General features: G+C 41.7%; 2 protein-coding genes across 7 annotated transcripts in view; one reads left to right on the plus strand and one right to left on the minus strand.

Annotated features, from left to right (window-relative positions):
- The window catches only part of CD274 (CD274 molecule), a 108,778-nt gene that overhangs the window by 23,386 nt on the left and 63,064 nt on the right, over nt 1-22,328 (minus strand). The gene's annotated exons all lie outside the window — the stretch shown is intronic.
- The window catches only part of PLGRKT (plasminogen receptor with a C-terminal lysine), a 36,093-nt gene continuing 28,247 nt past the window's right edge, over nt 14,483-22,328 (plus strand). The window contains exons 1-3 of the mRNA XM_086415247.1: nt 14,483-14,593; nt 19,637-19,764; nt 21,704-21,790. Of these exons, the coding sequence (XP_086271373.1) occupies nt 21,710-21,790 (81 nt within the window). The 5' untranslated portion in view covers nt 14,483-14,593; nt 19,637-19,764; nt 21,704-21,709. The remainder of the gene's footprint in view (nt 14,594-19,636; nt 19,765-21,703; nt 21,791-22,328) is intronic.

A 22,328-nucleotide genomic window follows, 5' to 3' on the forward strand; every position in this document is an offset into this window, starting at 1 on the left:
GAAGTGATGCTAGCAATTTCCTGGTGAAGGAGCAATTTTCAGTAAACTTTCTTGATTATCAATAACAGGACATAATAAAGATACTTAAAAAAAATTGACAAACTGCTTTGTTTTCACTAACAATGTAGATAATGAATTTTATTATAATATATAAAGACAACATCCAGATTTTGCCCCATGTTCTATTTTTTGATTACCTAGATTTATAAACCACAGTTGTATGCTATGCCCATTTCTCTCTCTGTCCCCATTCACCAACTCTCACCAACTATTGCTTCCACTTTTGACAGCTATTCATACTCCCATAGTGAAAGTCAAAGTGAAGTTGCTCAGTCGTGTCCGACTCTTTGCGACCCCATGGACTGTAGCCCAGCAGGCTCCCCCATCCGTGGAATTTTCCAGGCAAGAGTACTGGAGTGGGTTGCCATTTCCTTCTTCAGGGGATCTTTCTGACCCAGGGATCGAACCCGGGTCTCCTGCATTGCAGGCAGACACTTTACCGTCTGAGCCACCAGGGAAGCCCGATAGGCTGGTGCCAAACAGATCTCATGGAGCAGAACACTTTACCCTGGTTATATGATTTGTTGTTGAGTGGCTAAGTAGTGTCCAACCCTCTTGCGACCCCATGGCTGTAGCCTGCCAGGCTCCTCTGTCCATGGACTTTTCCAGGTAATTTTATGAAGCTGTTGCCATTTCCTACTCCAGGGGACTCTTCCTGATCCAGGCATTGAACCTGCATCTCTGGCATCTCCTGCATTGGGAGGCAGATTCTTTACTACTGCACATGACCTGGGAAGCCCTGGTTATATAATTGTTTAAAATACAGGGGCAATTAACATGTGTGGATGCCCTAGGGGTAGCAGCTGTCATCACCTGACACCCATACTCAAATGCTTCTCTTACTTAACAATGACTGTTTTTGTCTCCTTTCTTCCTGTCCTGAACTGGAGACGAGCTGGTCAGGTGAAGAGCTCTTGGCTCCAAGGTGCAGTTCCCAGATCGTGGATACTTTAAAAGAAAGACAAGGCCTCCAACAATGTCCCTTATCCTCAAGGAATTCACAAACACAGATACAGATAATTATAACTCAGATAAGTGTGGTGGAAAGTTGGGAACACTCAATGGTAAATAATTCCAAAGAATCTTGATAAATGAACAGAAGACTGCTAAAAACAGAATCTACAATAGGGAAATACCCTTTCAGAGGATACTGGGAAATATTTTATAGATTTAATATCTTTAGAACTAAGTAGCCTAAGTGAATATTGAACAAGTGAAAAAGTCCCCTAGTGAGTCATTTCACTTGGTTTGAGGACATGATTTAGTTCAAACATCTCTGTGGAATTGCCTCTATATTATTTTATACTCATTCTTGATTTTAAACTAAGAACAATATGAGTTCTAAAAGTCTAAAAATCTTCAAAATCTCTATTTGAAAGGGAAAAAATGACTTTTGTTTTCTGGTATGAGTAAATGGTTGTTATTCAAAGGCCAGTTATAGTCACATCCAGGTTACTGGATCTAGAACATAATTAATCTGCCATTCATAATTATAGACTCAACATAAAAGAATGGGAAGTGGTCTTTTTTCTTTCCCCCTACCCTATCCTGAAAGGATAGCAAGACCTTTCTATTCTTGGAGACAGAGACAGAGAGAGATGGGGGGTGGGGGCAGGGGTGGCAGTTCCAAACATAAACTAATAAACAGAAATTTCAGATACTGGAAAGTACTATGAAAAACAAAAAAATAAAGAAAATCAGGGGACAGTATGCTAGAATGCCTTGATGTGAGTCTCCTTTAGTGTAGTGGCCAGGGAAGACTCCTCTAAGAGGTGATATTTGAGAAATGAATTATGAAGACCAACATTAAATGACTTGCGGGAAGAACATTCCTGGTAGAATGGTCAAGAGATGGAAAAACTGAAAACCAAGGTTTTTCCATCTGTAGCAAAAAAACTTGGCAAGTTCTTGGAATGAAGGTCACTGTGGCTGGAGTACAGAGTGAAGTGGGGCTGGTGATCAGATCATGAAGGGTTCTGAACACCAAAGGAAGAAGGTTGGATTCTAATTGCAATGGAAAGCCACTGGATAATTTAAAGCAGGAGGGTTACCTGATGGATATTACAAAAACCCATGCTGTGGTCTGAAGTATGGAGTACTGAGGGGCTAGCATGGAAGCTGGGAGACCTTAGGAGCTACTGCCATAGACTACATTCTAAATATAATTTGGAAGTAAAATTAATAGAACTTGTTGATGGATATTAGTGGTAAGAAAGAAAAGGGAACCAGGGATGGTAAATATGATGTAATATGCTGTTCCAGAGTAGGATATTATACCCAAAGCTACAGGTTTTCAAATATTTGTGAGCTCTTTAAGGAAGTCTAAAAATGAAACACAAACTCTCCCATTAAATTATCACTGGAAATTGGTCATAACCTATCAAGAGACTAATAATTTTTTAAGAAGAAATTACAATCCCTTCCAGAAATGGAAAGTTGGTGGCAGTATGCTGAACTGGTCCAAGGCCTTGGTCTTGCTCATGGGACTTAATCAGGGTACAACATGACTGGTCTAGATCATTTTCTATCATAAGCTGAAGAAATTAACTAGGAACACTGCCAGAGATGAGAGGAAAAATTCTGAATTATAGGTAGAGCATTCCTTTGACAAGTATACAGAGGAAAAGTCTCAGAGGTTGAGAAAGACCATCAGCTAAGGCATTAGCATTAAGGTGTGCATGCGTGTCTGTGTGTGCATGCATGTGTGCTCTTTAGGGATGAACTGCTTTACTTCCTACAGAATATGGCAGAGTGGAAAGTAAGGGGAAAGCATAGGTTTCATTCATGCTCGTGCAAGAACAAGCCAATTAGAAATATGTGAAATACGTTAGACAGCATATTCAAAAGCAGAGACATTACTTTGCCAACAAAGGTCCGTCTAGTTAAGGCTATGGTTTTTCCAGTGGTCATGTATGGCTGTGAGTTGGACTGTGAAGAAAGCTGAGCGCCGAAGAATTGATGGTTTTGAACTGTGGTGTTGGAGAAGACTCTTGAGAGTCCCTTGGACTGCAAGGAGATCTAACCAGTCCATCCTAAAGGAGATCAGTCCTGGGTATTCTTTGGAAGGACTGATGCTAAAGCTGAAACTCCAATACTTTGGCCACTTCATGTGAAGAGTTGATTCACTGGAAAAGACTCTGATGCTGGGAAGGATTGGGGGCAGGAGGAGAAGGGGACAACAGAGGATGAGATGGCTGGATGGCATCATCAACTCGATGGACATGAGTTTGGGTGAATTCCAGGAGTTGGTGATGGACAGGGAGTAATTCACGGGGTCACAAAGAGTCGGACACGACTGAGTGACTGAACTGAACTGAACAGACATTTTACAACCCCAAGCAGAGGTCCCTGACCCAGAAACTCTTGCTAATTTTGTGTTCATCAGAGTTGACAAAGCCAAAAGAGAAGACCATAGCAGTATTTTAAGAGTAAGATAGGATAGCGACACTCTGATCTCAAACACTGAGGTAGACTTGGAAAGTCAGAAGCAACATGGGCATACTTCTACCCCTTGAAGTCTAACTCTTTCAAAGCAAGGCCCCAGCAGGTGAAGATAAGCAGTTTCCACAAACCCAGTGAGACCTAGTGAGGTGTGAGTTGGAAAAAGTGGTTCTAGTTTGCAGCTGGTATAGTAGGATTGCTGCTGCTAAGTCACTTTAGTCGTGTCCGACTCTGTGCGACGACCCCATAGATGGCAGCCTACCAGGCTCCTCCGTCCCTGGGATTCTCCAGGCAAGAAAACTGGAGTGGGTTGCCATTTCCTTCTCCAATGTATGAAAGTGAAAAGTGAAAGTGAAGTTGCTCAGTCACGTCCAACTCTTCGAGACCCCATGTACTGCAGCCTACCAGGCTCCTCCATCCATGGGATTTTCCAGGCAAGAGTACTGGAGTGGGGTGCCATTGCCTTCTCCATAGTATGGTTGATATCAAGCAAAATTTTTGGGTATCCTTACTTTGTATGTCACAGATTCCAACAGTTATGAAGATAACCCTCATTTTCTATGTTTTGATAGATCAGATCAGTTGCTCAGTCGTGTCCGACTCTTTGCGACCCCATGAATCACAGCACACCAGGCCTCCCTGTCCATCACCAACTCCTGGAGTTCACTCAGACTCATGTCCATCGAGTCAGTGATGCCATCCAGCCATCTCATCCTCTGTCATCCCCTTCTCCTCCTGCCCCCAATCCCTCCCAGCATCAGAGTCTTTTCCAATGAGTCAACTCTTCGCATGAGGTGGCCAAAGTACTGGAGTTTCAGCTTTAGCATCATTCCTTCCAAAGAAATCCCAGGGCTGATCTCCTTTAGAATAGACTGGTTGGATCTCCTTGTCTGCTGTAACCACAAAAAAAATTAACCCAGTGAACTCATCAGTTTTCATATGTTCTTGGAGGTCCTAAGAAGAAGATGAGGGAGTTGGCATGAGGAAGAATAAAGTCTAATATTGACATGCTGCTCCCAGGTCTGCTTGGAAGAAGTTTAATAGACACTGTTAGGCCAGGCTGTATAGCATTTCCAGGGATCCTTGCCACAGAAAAAAAGAATAAAGAATGAAACCTGGGAATGGTTTTTTGATGTCTCTGGATGGCCCAAACAGATGTTGTGTCCCTCTTGTGAAGAGCTGCAAAAGAGAGGAAATATATAATAAGGTAGACCATTTTATTCATCAAATTTCAAGGAATGTTTTCAATTTTTTAAAAAAAGGGGGTGGGGGTGGGAGAAATTCCAGGTAGGAGACCAGGCTGAATTTCTCAGAGGTACAGGAGCTGAGAGTCAATGGCAAGGAACAGGGTTATGTGAGTGGCATAGGCTGTAGGGGAAGGAAGTTATCAGGGATTTAACTACTTCCATAACAGTGATATGGGAACCCCATGTTTGAGAAGTAGGAAAAATATAAGCAGCTACTGTTAGTGGAAAAACACTTGGAAAGAAAGCAATATGTAGAGAAGATTTAGAAATTCCCTGTTAAATATGCTGTGCAGATCATTTCCAGGGGCTGCTTAAGAAAGTTTATGTACTATTCTTAAATGCTTTAGCAGTCTGTTGATGTTTTCTTAGAATGCTATTACATGCTTGGAGTGAACCATGTGAAGCCTCAGTTTTATTCAGGTTACATTCTAGAATATAACTCCTCACTGCTCGAAAAAGCTTTACTTGACTTGGCTGCCTCCATGAATTACTGTCGTCTCTGATTATCCCATTTCAATGGCAAACCTCAACAAATGATTTCTTCATCACTTTTTCAACTATCAAGTTAACAAAACAAAATGCAATAATTATAATAAATATTAAAAGTAACAGTAATGGTAAAACATGTATCATTTTTTAATATGTCAGACACCGTATCTTGGTGATTCACTGCACGGCTGTTGCTGTTTAGTCGCTCAGTCATCTTCGACTCTTTGTGACTCCATGGACTGCAGTCTGCCAGGTTCCTCTGTCCTTGGGATTTCTCAGGCAAGAATACTGGAGTGAGTTGCCACTTCCTTCTCCAGGGGAATTTTCCCAAGCTAGGGATCAAACCTCTGTTTCCTGCTTGGCAGGCAGATTTTTTACCATTTAGTCACCTGGGAAGCCCTCACCATTAGCTAGCTTTAATTTTACAACAATCCTATAAAAAAGATACTAATATTGCCACTATTTTAGAGATGTGGATACTGAGGCCCAAAACATGTAACTTATCTAATCTTACATAACTAGGAAGTGGTACAAATGAGATTCAAACCCAGGTACTCTGGTTTCAGTGTTCAGCTCAGTTTAGTCACTCAGTTGTGTCCGACTCTTTGTGACCCCATGAACCGCAGCACACCAGGCCTCCTTATCCATCACCAACTCCCAGAGTTTACCCAAACTCATGTCTGTTGAGTCGGTGATGCCATCCAACCATCTCATCCTCTGTCGTCCCCTTCTCCTCCTGCTCTCAATCTTTCCCAGCATTAGGGTCTTTTCAGCTCTTCACATCAGGTGGCCAAAGTATTGGAGTTTCAGCTTCAACATCAGTCCTTCCAATCAACACCCAGGAGTGATCTCCTTTAGGATGGACTGGTTGGGTCTCCTTGCAGTCCAAGAGACTCTCAACAGTCTTCTCCAACACCACAGTTCAAAAGCATCAATTTTTCAGTGCTTAGCTTTCTTTATAGTCCAACTCTCACATCCATACATGACCACTGGAAAAACCATAGCCTTGACTAGACGGACCCTTGTTGGCAAAGTAATGTCTCTGCTTTTTAATATGCTGTCTACGTTGGTCATAACTTTCCTTCCAAGGAGTAAGCATCTTTTAATTCCATGGCTGCAGTCACCATCTGCAGTGATTTTGGAGCCCAAAAAAATAAAGTCTGACACTGTTTCCACTGTTTCCCCATCTATTTGCTATGAAGTGATTGGCCCGGATGCCATGATCTTAGTTTTCTGAATGTTGAGCTTTAAGCCAGCTTTTTCACTCTCCTCTTTCAGTTTCATCAAGAGGCTCTTCAGTTCTTCTTCACTTTCCGCCATAAGGGTGGTGTTACCTGCATATATGAGGTTATTGATATTTCTCCCAGCAATCTTGATTCCAGCTTGTGCTTCTTCCAGCTCAGCGTTTCTCATGATGTACTCTGCATAGAAGTTAAATAAGCAGGGTGACAATATACAGCCTTGACGTACTCCTTTCCTGATTTGGAACCAGTCTGTTGTTCCGTGTCCAGTTCTAACTGTTGCTTCCTGACCTGCATACAGGTTTCTCAAAAGGTAGGTCAGGTGGTATGGTATTCCCATCTCTTTCAGAATTTTCCACAGTTTATTGTGATCCACATAGTCAAAGGCTTTGGCATAGTCAATAAAGCAGAAATAGATGTTTTTCTGGAACTCTCTTGCTTTTTCCATGATCTAACAGATGTTGGCAATTTGATGTCTGGTTCCTCTGCCTTTTCTAAACCAGCTTGAACATCTGGAAGTTCATGGTTCACGTATTGCTGAAGCCTGGCTTGGAGAATTTTGAGCATTACTTTACTAGTGTGTGAGATGAGTGCAATTGTGCGGTAGTTTGAGCATTCTTTGGCGTTGCCTTTCTTTGGGATTGGAATGAAAACTGACCTTTTCCAGTCCTGTGGCCACTGCTGAGTTTTCCAAATTTGCTGGCATACTGAGTGCAGCACTTTCACAGCATCATCTTTTAGGATTTGAAATAGCTCAACTGGAATTCCATCAGCTCCACTAGCTTTGTTCATAGCGATGCTTCCTAATGACTTCACATTCCAGGATGTCTGGCTCTAGGTGAGTGATCACACCACCGTGATTATCTGGGTCATGAAGATCTTTTTTTGTACAGTTCTTCTGTGTATTCTTGCCACCTCTTCTTACTATCTTATGCTTCTGTTGGGTCCGTACCATTTCTGTCCTTTATTGTGCCCATCTTTGCATGAACTGTTCCCTTGGTATCTCTAATTTCCTTGAAGAGATCTCTAGTCTTTCCCATTCTATTGTTTTCCTCTACTTCTTTGCATTGATCACTGAGGAAGCCTTTCTTATCTCTCCTTGCTATTCTTTGGAACTCTGCATTCAAATGGGTATATCTTTTCCTTTTCGCCTTTGCTTTTCACTTCTCTTCTTTTCACAGCTATTTATAAGGCCTCCTCAGACAGCCATTTTGCTTTTATTGCATTTCTTCTTCTTGGGGATGGTCTTCATCATCGCCTCCTGTACAATGTCACTAACCTCTATCCATAGTTCATAGGCACTCTGTCTATCAGATCTAGGCTCTTAAATCTATTTCTCACTTCTATTGTATAATCATTAGGGATTTGATTTAGGTCATACCTGAATGGTCTAGTGGTTTTTCCTACTTTCTTCAATTTCAGTCTGAATTTGGCTATAAGGAGTTCATGATCTGAGCTGCAGTCAGCTCCCATTCTTATTTCTGCTGACTGTATAGAGCTTCTCCATCTTTGGCTGCAAAGAATATAATCAATCTGATTTCAGTATTGACCATCTGGTGGTGTCCATGTGTAGAGTCTTCTCTTGTGTTGTTGGAAGAGGGTGTTTGCTATGACCAGTGTGTTCTCTTGGCAAAACTCTTATTAGCTTTTACCCTGATTCATTCCGTACTCCAAGGCCAAATTTGCCTGTTACTCCAGGTGTTTCTTGACTTCCTGCTTTTGCATTCCAGTCCCCTATAATGAAAAAGACATCTTTTTTGGGTGTTAGTTCTAAAAGGTATTGTAGGTCTTCATAGAACCGTTCAACTTCAGCTTCTTCAGCGTTACTGATCAGGGCATAGACTTGGATTACCGTAATATTGAATGGTTTGCCTTGGAAATGAAGAGAGATCATTCTGTCGTTTTTGAGATTGCACCCAAGTACTGCATTCCGAACTCTTTTGTTGACCATGATGGCTACTCCATTTCTTCTAAGGGATTCCTACCTGCAGTAGTAGATATAATGGTCATCTGAGTTAAATTCACCCATTCCAGTCCATTTTAGTTTGCTGATTCTTAGAATGTAGACCTTCACTCTTGCCATCTCCTGTTTGGCCACTTCCAATTTGCCTTGATACATGGATCTAACATTCCAGGTTCCTATTCAATATTGCTCTTTACAGCATCAGACCTTGCTTCTATCACCCATCACATTTCAGTGTCTACGTCCATACAAGTATGCCGTGAGATTAGTATTTTTATTCACTGCTGATGAAAACACAGGTACAAAAACTTGTATGAAATGTTCATCTCAGCACTGTTCATAATAGCAAAAACACAGGAACAATCCAAATGTTCATCAATTTTGAATGGATAAACAAAATTTGGTACATCCATACAATGAAATATTATTCCACCATTAAAAGGCACGAAGTGCTGATAGATGTTACAACTTGGATGTACCCTGAAAACAGTATGCTATTAAAAAAAAAGACTTATGCTATGTGAAAGAAGTCATATACAAAAGGCCATATATTGTATGATTCTATTCATGTAAAATGTCTAGAATAGGCAAATCTATTGAGACAGACAGGAGGAGAAGGGGATTAACAGAAGGGGGCAACAGAAGATGAGATGGTTGGATGGCATCATCGACTCAACAGACATGAGTTTGAGCAAACTCCAGGAGACAGTGAAGGAAAGAGAAGCCTGGGATGCTGGAGCCCATGGGGTTGCAAAGAGTTGGACGTGACTGAGTAACTGAACGACAGCACTGAGACTGAAAGAGATTAAGATATGCCAGGGGCTAGAGAGGAAGTGACACTATGAGGAGTGACTGCTAATGGGTATGGGGTTTCTTTTGGGGGTGATGAAAATGTTATAGAATTAGAAAGAGGTAATAGTTGAATAACATTTTGAATAAACTAAAAGCTACTACACTGTATAATCTTAAATGGTGAACTTTATGATATGTGGATTATATCTCAATCTAAAGTTTTCCAGGCAGGGAGAGAATAAGTCCACTGTTGCCATTATATTACAGGGCCACATGATGTCACTAGAAGAATGGACAAAGTCTAAAGTAGGCTGGACAAAGTCTAAAGTAGGCTGGACAAAGTCTAAAGTAGGCTGCACAAAGCTCAGTGATGCTCTGCTGGTTCAGATTGTGCCCAGGCTACATTTGAATCAACAGGGCGCCCCATGAATGAAGTCTAAGGTTAAAATTCAGACTGTGTTCCAGAATACAGACAACACAATGCCAGAATAGCTTAATACTGAAGAGTTTCTATCCTTAGCCCCATGTTCTCCTTCACAGATTGAAGTTCTTGGCTAAACTTGGTTCCCATTGTAATGGAGAAAGAAATTCATACTCCTTTAGAAAGCATCTCTTTAAAAGGAAATACATCTGAGTACACCGTGAACTTTCAAAAACTTTGTTTGATCTACAATTCTGTGCCAGCTTCAGGTGCACAGCAAAGTGAATCAGCTACATACACACACATGCCCAATCTCCCTTAGATTTCCCTCCCACATAAGCCACCATGGAACGCTGAGTAGAGTTCCCTGTGCCACACAGTAGGTCCTTGTCAGTTGGTCCTCATTCCATATGTAGTAGTGTTGAATATGTCAACCCCAGTTCTCCAATTAAAAACTTAAAAAAACTAATTTATGGATATACAGGGAAATATTGAGTAATTTTATTGTCCTGAGGTAGGGGGTTTTTCAGTGAGTTATGGATTTTATGCATTTTACATCAATTCTTTCTAAAATATGTATACTATTTAATTCAGTCAGATCAGATCAGTCGCTCAGTCATGTCCAACTCTTTGCGACCCCATGAATCACAGCACGCCAGGCCTCCCTGTCCATCACCAATTCCCAGAGTTCACTGAGACTCACGTCCATCGAGTCAGTGATGCCATCCAGCCATCTCATCCTCTGGCATCCCCTTCTCTTCCTGCCCCCAATCCCTCCCAGCATCAGAGTCTTTTCCAATGAGTCAACTCTTCACATGAGGTGGCCAAAGTACTGGAGTTTCAGCTTTAGCATCATTCCTTCCAAAGAACACCCAGGGCTGATTTCCTTCAGAATGGACTGGTTGGATCTCCTTGTAGTCCAAGGGATTCTCAAGAATCTTCTCCAACACCACAGTTCAAAAGCATCAATTCTTCAGCGCTCAGCCTTCTTCACAGTCCAACTCTTCCAGTCAAAATATTAAAAAGCTATATATATATACATATATATATACACACACACACTATATATATATACACACACACACACATATATATATGAAGGTGATTATCATGATGTTATTTTTTAAGGCTCTGGGAAGTCACTTAATTCTATTTTATAAATTTTTACATTGGAGCATAGTTGATTAACAATGATGTTATTGACAGAAGAAAAAAAATCAGAAATATCCAATGATGAAAATTGTATACATACTTGCTGAAAATCTTATATATGTTAAAAATAGTATATATGAATGCCATTTAATAACATGAAAATTCTTATGCTATAATGCAAACTGATTTTTAAAAGTACCTGTCTGTAGTGTGCATAGAGCATATACACATACTTTCACAAATTCATAAAATTGGAAATAATGCACACAATAGTTAACGTTATATGTCATTTGGTATTGAAATAATTTTCCTTTAATCTTTTCATCCCACATTCTATGTCTTCAATATCTATGCCAATATTTCTCTGAATTCCCAGAGTATTATATTTCACTTATATTTTCACTTATATTTTAAAATACATAAAACGATGGTAACGATAACCCTGTATGTGAGACAGCAAAAGAGACACAGATGTATAGTACAGTCTTTTGGACTCTGTGGGAGAGGGAGAGGGTGGGATGATTTGGGAGAATGGCATTGAAACATGTATAATATCATATATGAAACGAATTGCCAGTCCAGGTTCGATGCATGATACTGGATGCTTGGGGCTGGTGCACTGAGATGACCCAGAGGGATGGGATTGGGAGGGAGGTGGTAGGGGGGTTCAGGATGGGGAGCACGTGTATACCTAAAAAAAAAGAAAAAAAGAAAATACATACATGAATATTTATAATATATGTCTATAAAGTGTATCCATTGGGTTTCCATCAGGAATTGGAATTCTACTGTTTGACTAAAGAGATCTTAAATGGTAGTTAGAAGGCAATTAAGGGAGTAGGATTAAGAGAACCATCCAGTTGAGGCATCTCAACTACCAATTTGGGGTGAAGAACCATTAAGTTGAGAGTAATAGCAATGGCAAGAAACCCATACCATCTCTAGGCCGAAAAGTAAGGGAAGAGAGCATTCCCAGAGCTCTGTGACCTGAAGCCACAGAGGAGGGGCTGCTGATCGAGAGCTTCAGTGGTGAAAAGACACTACCACTGCCAGATCCTAAAACAGAGAAAGAATGGATAAAATGTACCCTATTTCTCTTTCCTCCTGCGTCCTGCCTCCTGTGGATGCCTCCATAGTCCAAAACCAAATATAAATCAGCTGAGAAGAGCCCAGGTGATGTTTTCCAAAGAGGTCAGCTTCTGGGGTATAGAATGAGGCAGGCGAGAGAGGACAATAAGTATGAAGGGAGGCAAACAGAAGACCCAGATAGTTTACCTATTTGCCACCCAGGATTTATTTTCCCTCCTTGTTCAGATGGAGAGAAACTCATCCCCTAAACATGAGAATCAGAGAGTCCTATCAACTACTATGTTGCTTTGAAGTGATGTCAATACTCTGGCCTAGAAACTAAATTATGATGTTTGTCTCCACCACTACTGTTCATACAAGGAAACAGAGAAAGCAAGGGCACGGAATAAATAATCAATTAACATTTTATATACAAAGCTGAGCCTCCCAGGAGGCTCAGATGGTAAAGAATCTTCCTGCAATGCAGGAGACTGGGGTTTGGTCCAATAATCCCTGCCTCTGTAGCTTATTGCTAGGTTAAAGAAGATAAATTGATAATCATAATTTCCTACTTCATTCACTTATGTTTTTCCTGCCCTATGCAGTATCTTAGTAGATTGTGATTTTTTTTTTTTAACCTGGTGCAGTGATACAACACTTCAATTCCTGCATGGTCTGAAACTGAAGTGCTCCCAACGTTATCAGGTTACTATAGTTATCTTATGATCATCATCATTGCACATGGGAGTATTAAGATGTGCCCAGTTAATCTTTGGGTGTCATGCACATTTCTCCTTGCTCTCATTGTTTAGCTGTAACCCAGTTTCCAAAATGAACAGAGGACAATTTCAGCTTCCAATTCAGTGGCATCACGGCTGGGTCCTCTAGTGGAAACATTTCTTCCTTTTGAACTTGGACTTCAAAATATGATAAACCCAAGGTTGTAGAAATGGTATGCTGGATATTTTCATTTGTCAGAGGTCTTCATGCCTAGCAAGCTGACCTCTATAGACTACATATACCTGCCTTCATCTTCAGGCTTTCTAGTGGATCCAGAAATCCACCAGATTTTTCCGATGAAAGATTTCAGCAGGATATCAGAACATGGAAGGACAGGGGGATGTGTCTTTCTTTTCCACTCTGTCCTCATTTGGAGTTGAGGTGCTAGCAGTGGCTGCAGCTATAGGATCTTACCCTGTTGGGCCAAAGGTCAGCATCTACTGCTTTCCTCTACTGAACAACATAGCTCCTGTCGGGTAGCCCTCTCAATCAGGTATAGCTATGGCTCTCGCCTGGTTTTAATAACTGCTCCCTTCCATTTGTCTCTTCTGTGGAGGTTCTGCGGGGCAAGGCCCAGTCCTTGTTGGCATCTCGGGGGACTTTAGAGTTAGTAACAGGTTCCCACTGTTGTTGTTTACTACTGTTAACTTAATGCTGTGTGCTAGACATGGTGCTAAGTGCCTGAATAAAGAATTATCTCATTTAGTCTTCATAATCCAAATAAATTAGATGGCTTTAGACCTATTGCAGAGATGATAAAAGTAAGTTTTGCAGAGGATGAAGAGCGACAGTGATGGACTTGGAGATCAAATCAAATGTAGGTGTGCTTATGGCAGAATCTGTGCACTCAGATGCTATGGTTATCAGTTATCCTGTCTTAAAGGGCCAAAATTCCAAATGGCTTTGCTCTTGTGGTTCCCAGGTCACTCTGGCAGGAAGTCAGTGAGGTGTGCACTCACATACAGAGCCTGGGAAAGTTAGATGCCTTCTCCACTGATGTGATGGCAGCCAGGACTAAGGGCAGGAACTTTTCTCATAGACCTTCTTAAAGGCCAGAGCCTGGTGAAGTCCATGCTATTTTTCCAAATTATTTAATAACAAAGAACAGAATGCCAACAGCTCCTCAAGTATTCTCTCAATAAAGCTGGGAAAGAGGGTGGCTTACTCAAGACAGAAATCAATGGTGGGGGTGCATAAGTTGAGAGGGATGGCTGTTAAATTTTTTTTTTTTTTTGGTTTGGTAACTCTGGTCAAGCCTTCTCTGTTTCTTTTCATGTCCTAACCTTTCCCCTACTTTGATGGTGGGCAGTTTAACAGCCAGAGGAGGCTGAGGCTCTAACGAATTAAATAAACTATGTCAGTGTTGAGATTCAAACAGGAGTGGGGGGAGAGTCCATCCTCAACATAAATCTATTCTATAAGGAGAAAAGCCCTTACAAATGTTTATAACTATGGATTATATGTTCAAGTGACAACTTCTCGAAAGATACATTTTCTTCTAGAAACAGACTCTACAAACGGTGGTTGACATCATACGTGGAGCACTGTGAGATGGCTCATTAAGCTGTATGGAGCTTTTAGCTCTACAAGGGAGCATGACTGCTCAGATTCCTCATGGGTAACTGACAAACCTCAGTGAGCCCTTTAAGTGAGATTTCCATTCTGCTTCCTCTGCCCACTTCCCTCAAAATTTGAGTCGCTGGATTTTGAATTTGCCTCTTTGACCTGCCCCTCCCATGGCCTGTAGGAAAGAAAACACCAGGCTGCTTTGGTCAGGGGCGCGGGCCCTTTAAGGAAGCAAGAGCTACGCTGTTTGGCCGCCGTGGCCAGCCAGTCCGGAGGTTCTGCGGGGCGAGGCCCGGTCCTTGTCACCGTCTCGGGGAGCTTCAGGCCTGGAGGCCTTCGCCGTGATCAGTGTCTCCCGCACCTCCACTGTCCAGTGAGTGAGAGCCGGCTGGGTGGGCCAGGCCGGCCGCAGGCTGTTGGGGGAAGGGCGGGTCCTCGCGGCAGCGTCTGCCGGCGCCGAGCTCCGGGTCTTCGGGCTTGCTGGGCCGCTTTGGGTACCCTTTCCTTGTTAGCGCCCTTGGCTCTCCCGCTTCTAGTGCTAACCAGTATCGCCAACCTTGTTTCGGAGGAGCCGGTTCTCCCCTCAAAGACTCCAGGCCGCTCCCATATCGTAATTAAATAGGGGGAAGTAGGCAAAGCGTTGTCAGCGGAAATCAGCATAACCTTGCAGGAATTCCCAACTACCGCTTCAAGGTGAGCGGGTGGAGTTTTAAATTAGGGAAAGATCTCCCGGAAGCTGTAGGTTCCGGGCTGGAATTTTCAGGGGAAATGGGCTAGTTTGAATGGAACTCAGAGGTAGAATTTGCTGGGGAAGTGGCCTAATTTGAATGAAACCCAAAGACGTATTGAAATGATTGTAATCATGCAACCAGTCATATACATAGGTAGTTGATGTGTCATTCGATCAGGAAATGAGTCACTGCAGAAACTTGGATAACAGAAGTTACAGGTCATGGAATTATTCTTTTTTTCTTTTCTTTTTTTTTTAAGTAAAATCAAATACCAGTTCTTAGATGTGACCTGAGGAGGACAGCCCCAACACTTCCTCCTCAGAAATACCCCTACCTGTTGTAATGGGTAGCACAGCTGAGGCAAGGCTGGCACAAAGAGCCCTTTATAAGATCTCAGGAGTAAAAAAGGGAAAAATGAAGGCAGAAGGGACCCAAATCAGGATTCTTAGCCTTCTGAAACACAGTGGTGTCAGTTGTAAGTAGCAAGGTATTTGTCACCAATGACAAAGTGTTGGCATTTTTTAAAGACTTGCCTTATACAATTGAATGAATTCAAAATTATTCCTATTGCAAGGTCACTCTTAATTATTTTCTGATACAATGAGTGAGTGAGTCAAAGTCACTCAGTAGTGTCCGACTCTTTGCGACTTCATGAACTATACAGTCTATGGAATTCTCCAGGCCAGAATACTGGAGTGGGTAGCCTTTCCCTTCTCCAGGGGATCTTCCCAACACAGGGATCAAACCCAGGTCTCCCACATTGCAAGCAGATTCTTTACCACAGCTGAGCCACAAGGGAAGCCCTCTGATATAATAAGTTCCCTACATATGAACCTTCAAGTTGGCAACTTTCAAAGATGTGAATGGTATGCTTGCATCTTCAATCATGTAAGTTAGTTCATGTATCTGGCATACATTGTCACGTGCGTACATCCTCTACAAGTAGTTGTGCTTTTGTGTACTTTACTGTACAGTACTTCATAGTGTACAGGAGTATGGTATCTTTTTTCAAACCCCAGATGTCCGGAAGCAAGCATTAAAGAAGGAGTAATATAGCTAGCTGGTACTGTTACCAGCCTCTGTATGTCAGCGGCTGTACTATACTACTATCCTTTTCAAGGTACTGTACTATAAGATTAAAAACGGTTTATTTTTGGTTTGTTTTTCATGTATTTTATTTAAACCTGGAATCAGTTCAGTTCAGTCGCTCTGTCATGCCCAACTCTTTGTGACCCCATGGACTGCAGCACGCCAGGCTTCCTGTCCATCGCCAACTCCCAGAGCTTACTCAAACTCATGTCCATTGACATGATGATGTCATCCAACCATCTCATCCTCTATTGTCCCCTTCTCCTCCCGCCTTCAATCTTTCCCAGCATCAGGGTCTTTTCAAGTGAGTCACTTCTCATTAGATAGTGAAAGTATTGCAGTTTCAGCTTCAGCATCAGTCTTTCCAATGAATATTCAGGACTGGTTTCCTTTAGGATGGACTGGTTGGATCTCCTTGCAGTCCAAGGGACTCTCAAGAGTCTTCTCCAACACCACAGTTCAAAAGCATCAATTCTTCGGCGCTCAGCCTTCTTCACAGTCCAACTCTCACATCCATACATGACTACTAGAAAAACCATAGCTTTGACTGGACGGACCTTTGTTGGCAAAGTAACGTCTCTGCTTTTGAATATGCTATCTAGGTTGGTCATAACTTTCCTTCCAAGGAGTAAGTGTCTTTTAATTTCATGGCTGCAATCACCATCTGCAGTGATTTTGGAGCCCCCAAAAATAAAGTCTGACATTGTTTCCACTGTTTCCCCATCTATTTCCCATGAAGTGATGGGACCAGATGCCATAATCTTCGTTTTCTGAATGTTGAGCTTTAAGCCAACTTTTTCACTCTCCTCTTTCACTTTCATTAAGAGGCTTTTAGTTCCTCTTCACTTTCTGCCATAAGGGTGGTGTCATCTGCATATCTGAGGTTATTGATATTTCTCCTGGCAATCTTGACTCCAGCTTGTGTTTCTTCCAGCCCAGCGTTTCTCATGATGTACTCTGCATATAAGTTAAATAAGCAGGGTGACAATATACAGCCTTGAAGTACTCCTTTCCCGATTTGGAACCAGTCTGTTGTTTCATGTCCAATTCGAACTGTTGATTCTTAACCTGCATACAGATTTCTCAGGAGGCAGGTCAGGTACTCTGGTATTCCCATCTCTTGAAGAATTTTCCAGTTTGTTGTGATCCACAGAGTCAAAGGCTTTGGCATAGTCAATAAGGAAGAAATAGATGTTTTTCTGGAACTCTCTTGCCTTTTTGATGATCCAGTGGATATTGGCAATTTGATCTCTGGTTCCTCTGCCTTTTCTAAATCTGTCTTGAACATCTGGAAGTTCATGCTTCATGTACTGTTGAAGCATGGCTTGGAGTTTTGAGCATTACTTTGCTAGCATGTGAGATGAGTGCAATTGTGCGGTAGTTTGAGCATTCTTTGGCATTGCCTTTCTTTGGGGATTGGAATGAAAACTGACCTTTTCCAGTCCTGTGGCCACTGCTGAGTTTTTCAAATTTGCTGGCATATTGAGTGCAGCACTTTAACAGCATCATCTTTTAGGATTTGAAATGGCTCAACTGGAATTCCATCACCTCCACTAGCTTTGTTCGTAGTGATGCTTTCTAAGGCCCACTTGACTTCACATTCCATGATGTCTGGCTCTAGATGAGTGATCACACTATCATGGTTATCTGAGTCATGAAGATCATTTTTGTATAGTTCAGAAGAACTATAATATTGGTGGTATTGTTGCCACCCCTTCTTAACACCTTCTGCTTCTGTTAGGTCTATACCATTTCTGTCCCTTATTGTGCCCATCTTTGCATGAAATATTCCCTTGGTATCTCTAATTTTCTTGAAGAGAGTTCTAGTCTTTCCCATTCTATTATTTTCCTTTATTTCTTCGCATTGATCACTGAGGAAGGCTTTCTTATCTCTCCTTGCTATTCTTTGGAACTCTGCATTCAAATGGGTATATCTTTCCTTTCCTCCTTTGCCTTTTGCTTCTCGTCTTTCCTCAGCTATTTCTAAGACCTCCTCAGACAACCATTTTGCCTTTTTGCATTTCTTTTTCTTGGGGATGGTCTTCATCACTGCCTCCTGTACAATGTCACAAACCTCCATCCACAGTTCTTTAGGCACTCGATCAGATCTAATCCCTTGAATCTATTTTTCACTTCCACTGTATAATCTTAAGGGTTTTGATTTCAGTCATACCTGAATGGTCATAGTGGTTTTCCCTACTTTCTTCAATTTAAGTCTGAATTTGGCAATAAGGAGTTCATGATCTGAGCCATAGTCAGTTCCCAATCTTGTTTCTGCTGACTGTATAGAATTTCTCCATCTTTGGCTGCAAAGAATATAATCAGTCTGATTTCGGTATTGACCATCTGGTGATGTCCATGTGTAGAGTCTTCTCTTGTGTTGTTGGAAGAGGGTGTTTGCTATGACCAGTGCGCTTTGCTGGCAAAACTCTATTAGCCTTTGCCCTGCTTCATTCCATACTCCAAGGCCAAATTTGCCTGTTACTCCAGGTATCTCTTGACTTCCTACTTTCACATTCCAGTCCCCTATAATGAAAAGGACATCAGTTTTGCACGTTAATTCTAGAAGGTCTTGTAGATCTTCATAGAACCGTTCAACTTCAGCTTCTTCAGCATGACTTGGATTACTGTGATACTGAATGGTTTGCCTTGGAAATGAACAGAGATTATTCTGTTGTTTTTGAGATTGCATCCAAGTACTACTGCATTTCGGACTCTCTTGTTTACTATGATAGCTACTCCATTTCTTCTAAGGGATTCTTGCCCACAGTAGTAGATATAATGGTCATCTGAGTTAAATTCACCCATTCCAGTCCATTTTAGTTCACTGATTCCTAAAATGTTGATGTTCACTCTTGCCATCTCCTGTTTGACCCCTTCCAATTTGCCTTGATTCATGGACCTAACGTCCCAGGGTCCTATGCAATATTGCTCTTTATACCATCGGACTTACTTCCATCACCAGTCACATCCACAGCTGGCTGTTATTTTTGCTGTGGCTCCGTCTCTTCATTCTTTCTGGAGTCATTTCTCTGCTGATCTCCCGTAACATATTGGGTACCTACTGACCTGGGGAGTTCATCTTTCAGTCCTATCTTTTTGGCTTTTCATGCTATTCGTGGGGTTCTCAAGGCAAGAATACTGAAGTGGTTTGCCATTCCCTTTTCCAGTGGACCACCTTTGTCAGAACTCTCCACCATGACCCGTCCATCTTGGGTGGCCCTACACAGCCTGGCTCATAGTTTCATTGAGTTAGAGAAGGCTGTGTCCATGAGATCATCACATCAGTCCATGTCTACCTAGTATAGTACAGTACTATATACCTGATCATGTTAGTTGGATACCTAGGCTAACTCTGTTGGACTTACAAACAAATTGGACTTACAAACGTCCTCTTGGAATGGAGTCTGTTTGTATGTAGGGGACATACTGTATATATTTTGTGAGTTGGAGAATGAAAGTGGAGAGTATTGTGGACACCTTAAGGAACCTGCCAGACTTTGGAAAATGGCTTTGTTAGGACTGGAAAAGAGGGGAAGGTTGAGAATACTGAACTCCAGTGCACAGTTCACAAGGTGTGGTGTACTCGTTTTCAGGTGTGGTCTCCTTTGGGAACTACAGGGAAGCTATTCTTCCTGCTTAGCTTCTACCTGTAACCTGTGGGAATATCCCCTGATATATCCAAACTACAATCCAGACTGAAGAAGGCAAGGCCAAGAAAGAGGTAAGCCTAAGTCTTAACTTTCCAGATAGTTTCTCTTCCCTAGATGAGGACTGTAACTCCACTTCAGAGGAGAGTCCACCCCCTTATAAATAGAAGCACTCTATGGGACCCAACTCTGACATACAGGGTGTGTGTGGGTGTGGGTGTGTGTGTGTATGTGTGTGTGTGTAAATAGGAATAGAGGACAGCTATTTTCTTGATAAATGTTTGCTGCATATGTAAAAATTCAATTATCTACTCCTACGTGCAAAAGAAAAATAAGAAATGGCAACTGTTTGAGCTATACTTTCTCTTGTATCATGCTTTCTACAACATTTGTGGGAAAGAGACACCCTGGGGACTGCCAAAATGGGTAATATATTGCTTCTGCCTTCAGGCAAGTTCTGCTCTGCTGTTGGAGACAATGGACATGGGGCTGTGAAAGTGGAGAAAGGAGAGGACTTCTGCTAGATCTCTCCACCTTACTGGGTGGCTGTGCCTCTGGTCACAGGATGGAGTAGAACAGCAGCTGAGGGACAGGGTGGGTAGGGAAATCTCATGACTTCCCAGGCCTGTTCAGGATTGTGCCTCTCCTCTTCTGGCTCAGCTTATTATGCCTAACATTGAAGCTGATTGTGGCTTGGAGCCTCCTATAAATCCATGGTATGTCTCTGGCCAAAATACAGGGAAGCTACTGATGTCTGGCATGTAATATCCACTCACTTGGAGCCCCATTAGCAGGGATAACCCATTATGTCTGGCCTGAAATGCCCTCCCTCTTTCTTCATCTTCTTACCAGTTAAGCTAAAACCCATGGTTTTGTGGTTTTTTTTTTTTTTTTTTTTTGCTGAGGATATGGAAAATAGGAGCTTTGCCCAGGGTTCCCACAGAATATTGTGAATCCTGGGTAGAGAGCATTAAGAATGACCACTCTGAGCTGAGGTTCACAAAGTGCTCAATGGCTTACCAAAGAGAATCAGCAACATTGTTGAGGAGGGTAGAGGAGTCATAACCTTCCTGAGCTTTGTAGTGTTCTGAAGGCAGAATCAACAACTAACTGAGGTCTTCTATAACTACCCTGTTGACTTAAGAACAAAATACTGAGTTCTGGACCATTTAGAATTGCCAGCCCACTTAAGAACTTCTTAAGTAAGATAAATAGGATAGACGATACCAAGTATTCATTTAAAATTTGTGTTTCCCAAGACATTTAAGTATCCTTCGGTTTTCCTCATTTTGAGAACTTTAATAGTAACTTAATAAGAAAAAAATGAGGCTAGAGGACAATGGCCACTGGATGTTAGCAATGGGTGAATGGAAATAGAAAGTGGGTAAGAGAGGGAAAAGGACTGTAGGAAGAGTATTGATATAGTAACCTTGATACACTTAAAGCATAAATGCAAGGAGCACAGAGAAATCAGTGTTCTAGGTGTGCAATGCATTTTCTAAGTCACCCCTCACCAGAAGCAAAAGTTCTGTCATCCAACTATACAGAATGTAAGAGAGTAGATGGTATTCACCCTGCCCCTCATTAAAAAGGAGAGAGTTTGTTTGTTTTTGTGTGTTTAGTTCTTCCAGATATACAGTGGGAAGAAAAATCAGGAAATATGAACCTATAGAACAGGAAAGGATTTTGGAAATCACCTGGTTGTTAGCTGTGCCTGTGTAAGTAAACGATGGCCAGGGGCATTATTCTGTCACTCTAAGGCACTGCTGTGCACTCTAAGCAGGTATCTTTTCCTGCTTTATGAAAACTAAAAGCAAGAAAAGACTGTTGGTTAAGTCTGTCCAAGATCAGACAGCTAGTTAGGAGCCACGACTAGAATCCATAATGTGTTCCAGGTCAGAAAATTTTCTTTTTTTTTAAATTTTGTCTTAAGCTCATGATAGCCTGAAAAATAGAGCATGTGAGGATGCATGTAGAATACACTGCTTTAAACTTTGCTTTTTTACATTTTAGGTCAAGATGGGGTTTATATTTTCAAAGTCTATGAATGAGAACCTGAAAAGCCAACAGGAGTTCATGCTTATGAATTCCCGACTTCAGGTACATTAAAAAAAAGTTTACGTTGTTACAGTGCTTAAAGTTTCTGTCACGTGTGTTTTGGTGCTATGTTCTCCTTAACCTCCCCAAAGGTAAAATGCTCTTGGTGCTCTACCCTCAAAGACAAGATGAAATGGACTACTAATTATCTGGTGAAGGGACTTCTTTAAATCTTTAATCTAGATACCTAATGTAAAAATTTCCATAAAGAAGGAACAGATAACTGCTTACAGAGTGTATGGCAAACAGAATAATGCACCTCCTCCCCACCAAACGATGTCTGCATCCTAACCCTCTGTCAGTATGTTATGGCGAAACAGACTTTACAGTGTGAGTAAGCTAATGAGTTTGTAGGGGCAGATCCTGGATTATCCTGGTTTTTCTAGATGGGTCCAATGTAATCATAAAGGTCCTTTTAAGGGGAAGAGGGAGGCAGGAGGATCAGAGTCAGAGAGAGAAATTTGCAGATGCTATGCTGCTGAGTTTGAAGATGGAGTAAAAAGTTCAGGCAGCCTCTAGAAACTGGAAAAGTTAAGGATAT

Source organism: Bos grunniens, chromosome 8 (genome assembly GCF_055505025.1).
Source record: "Bos grunniens cultivar Pamir isolate PY7600 chromosome 8, Bosgru_T2T1.0, whole genome shotgun sequence".
In the NCBI taxonomy this organism is placed as follows: Eukaryota; Metazoa; Chordata; class Mammalia; order Artiodactyla; family Bovidae; genus Bos; species Bos grunniens.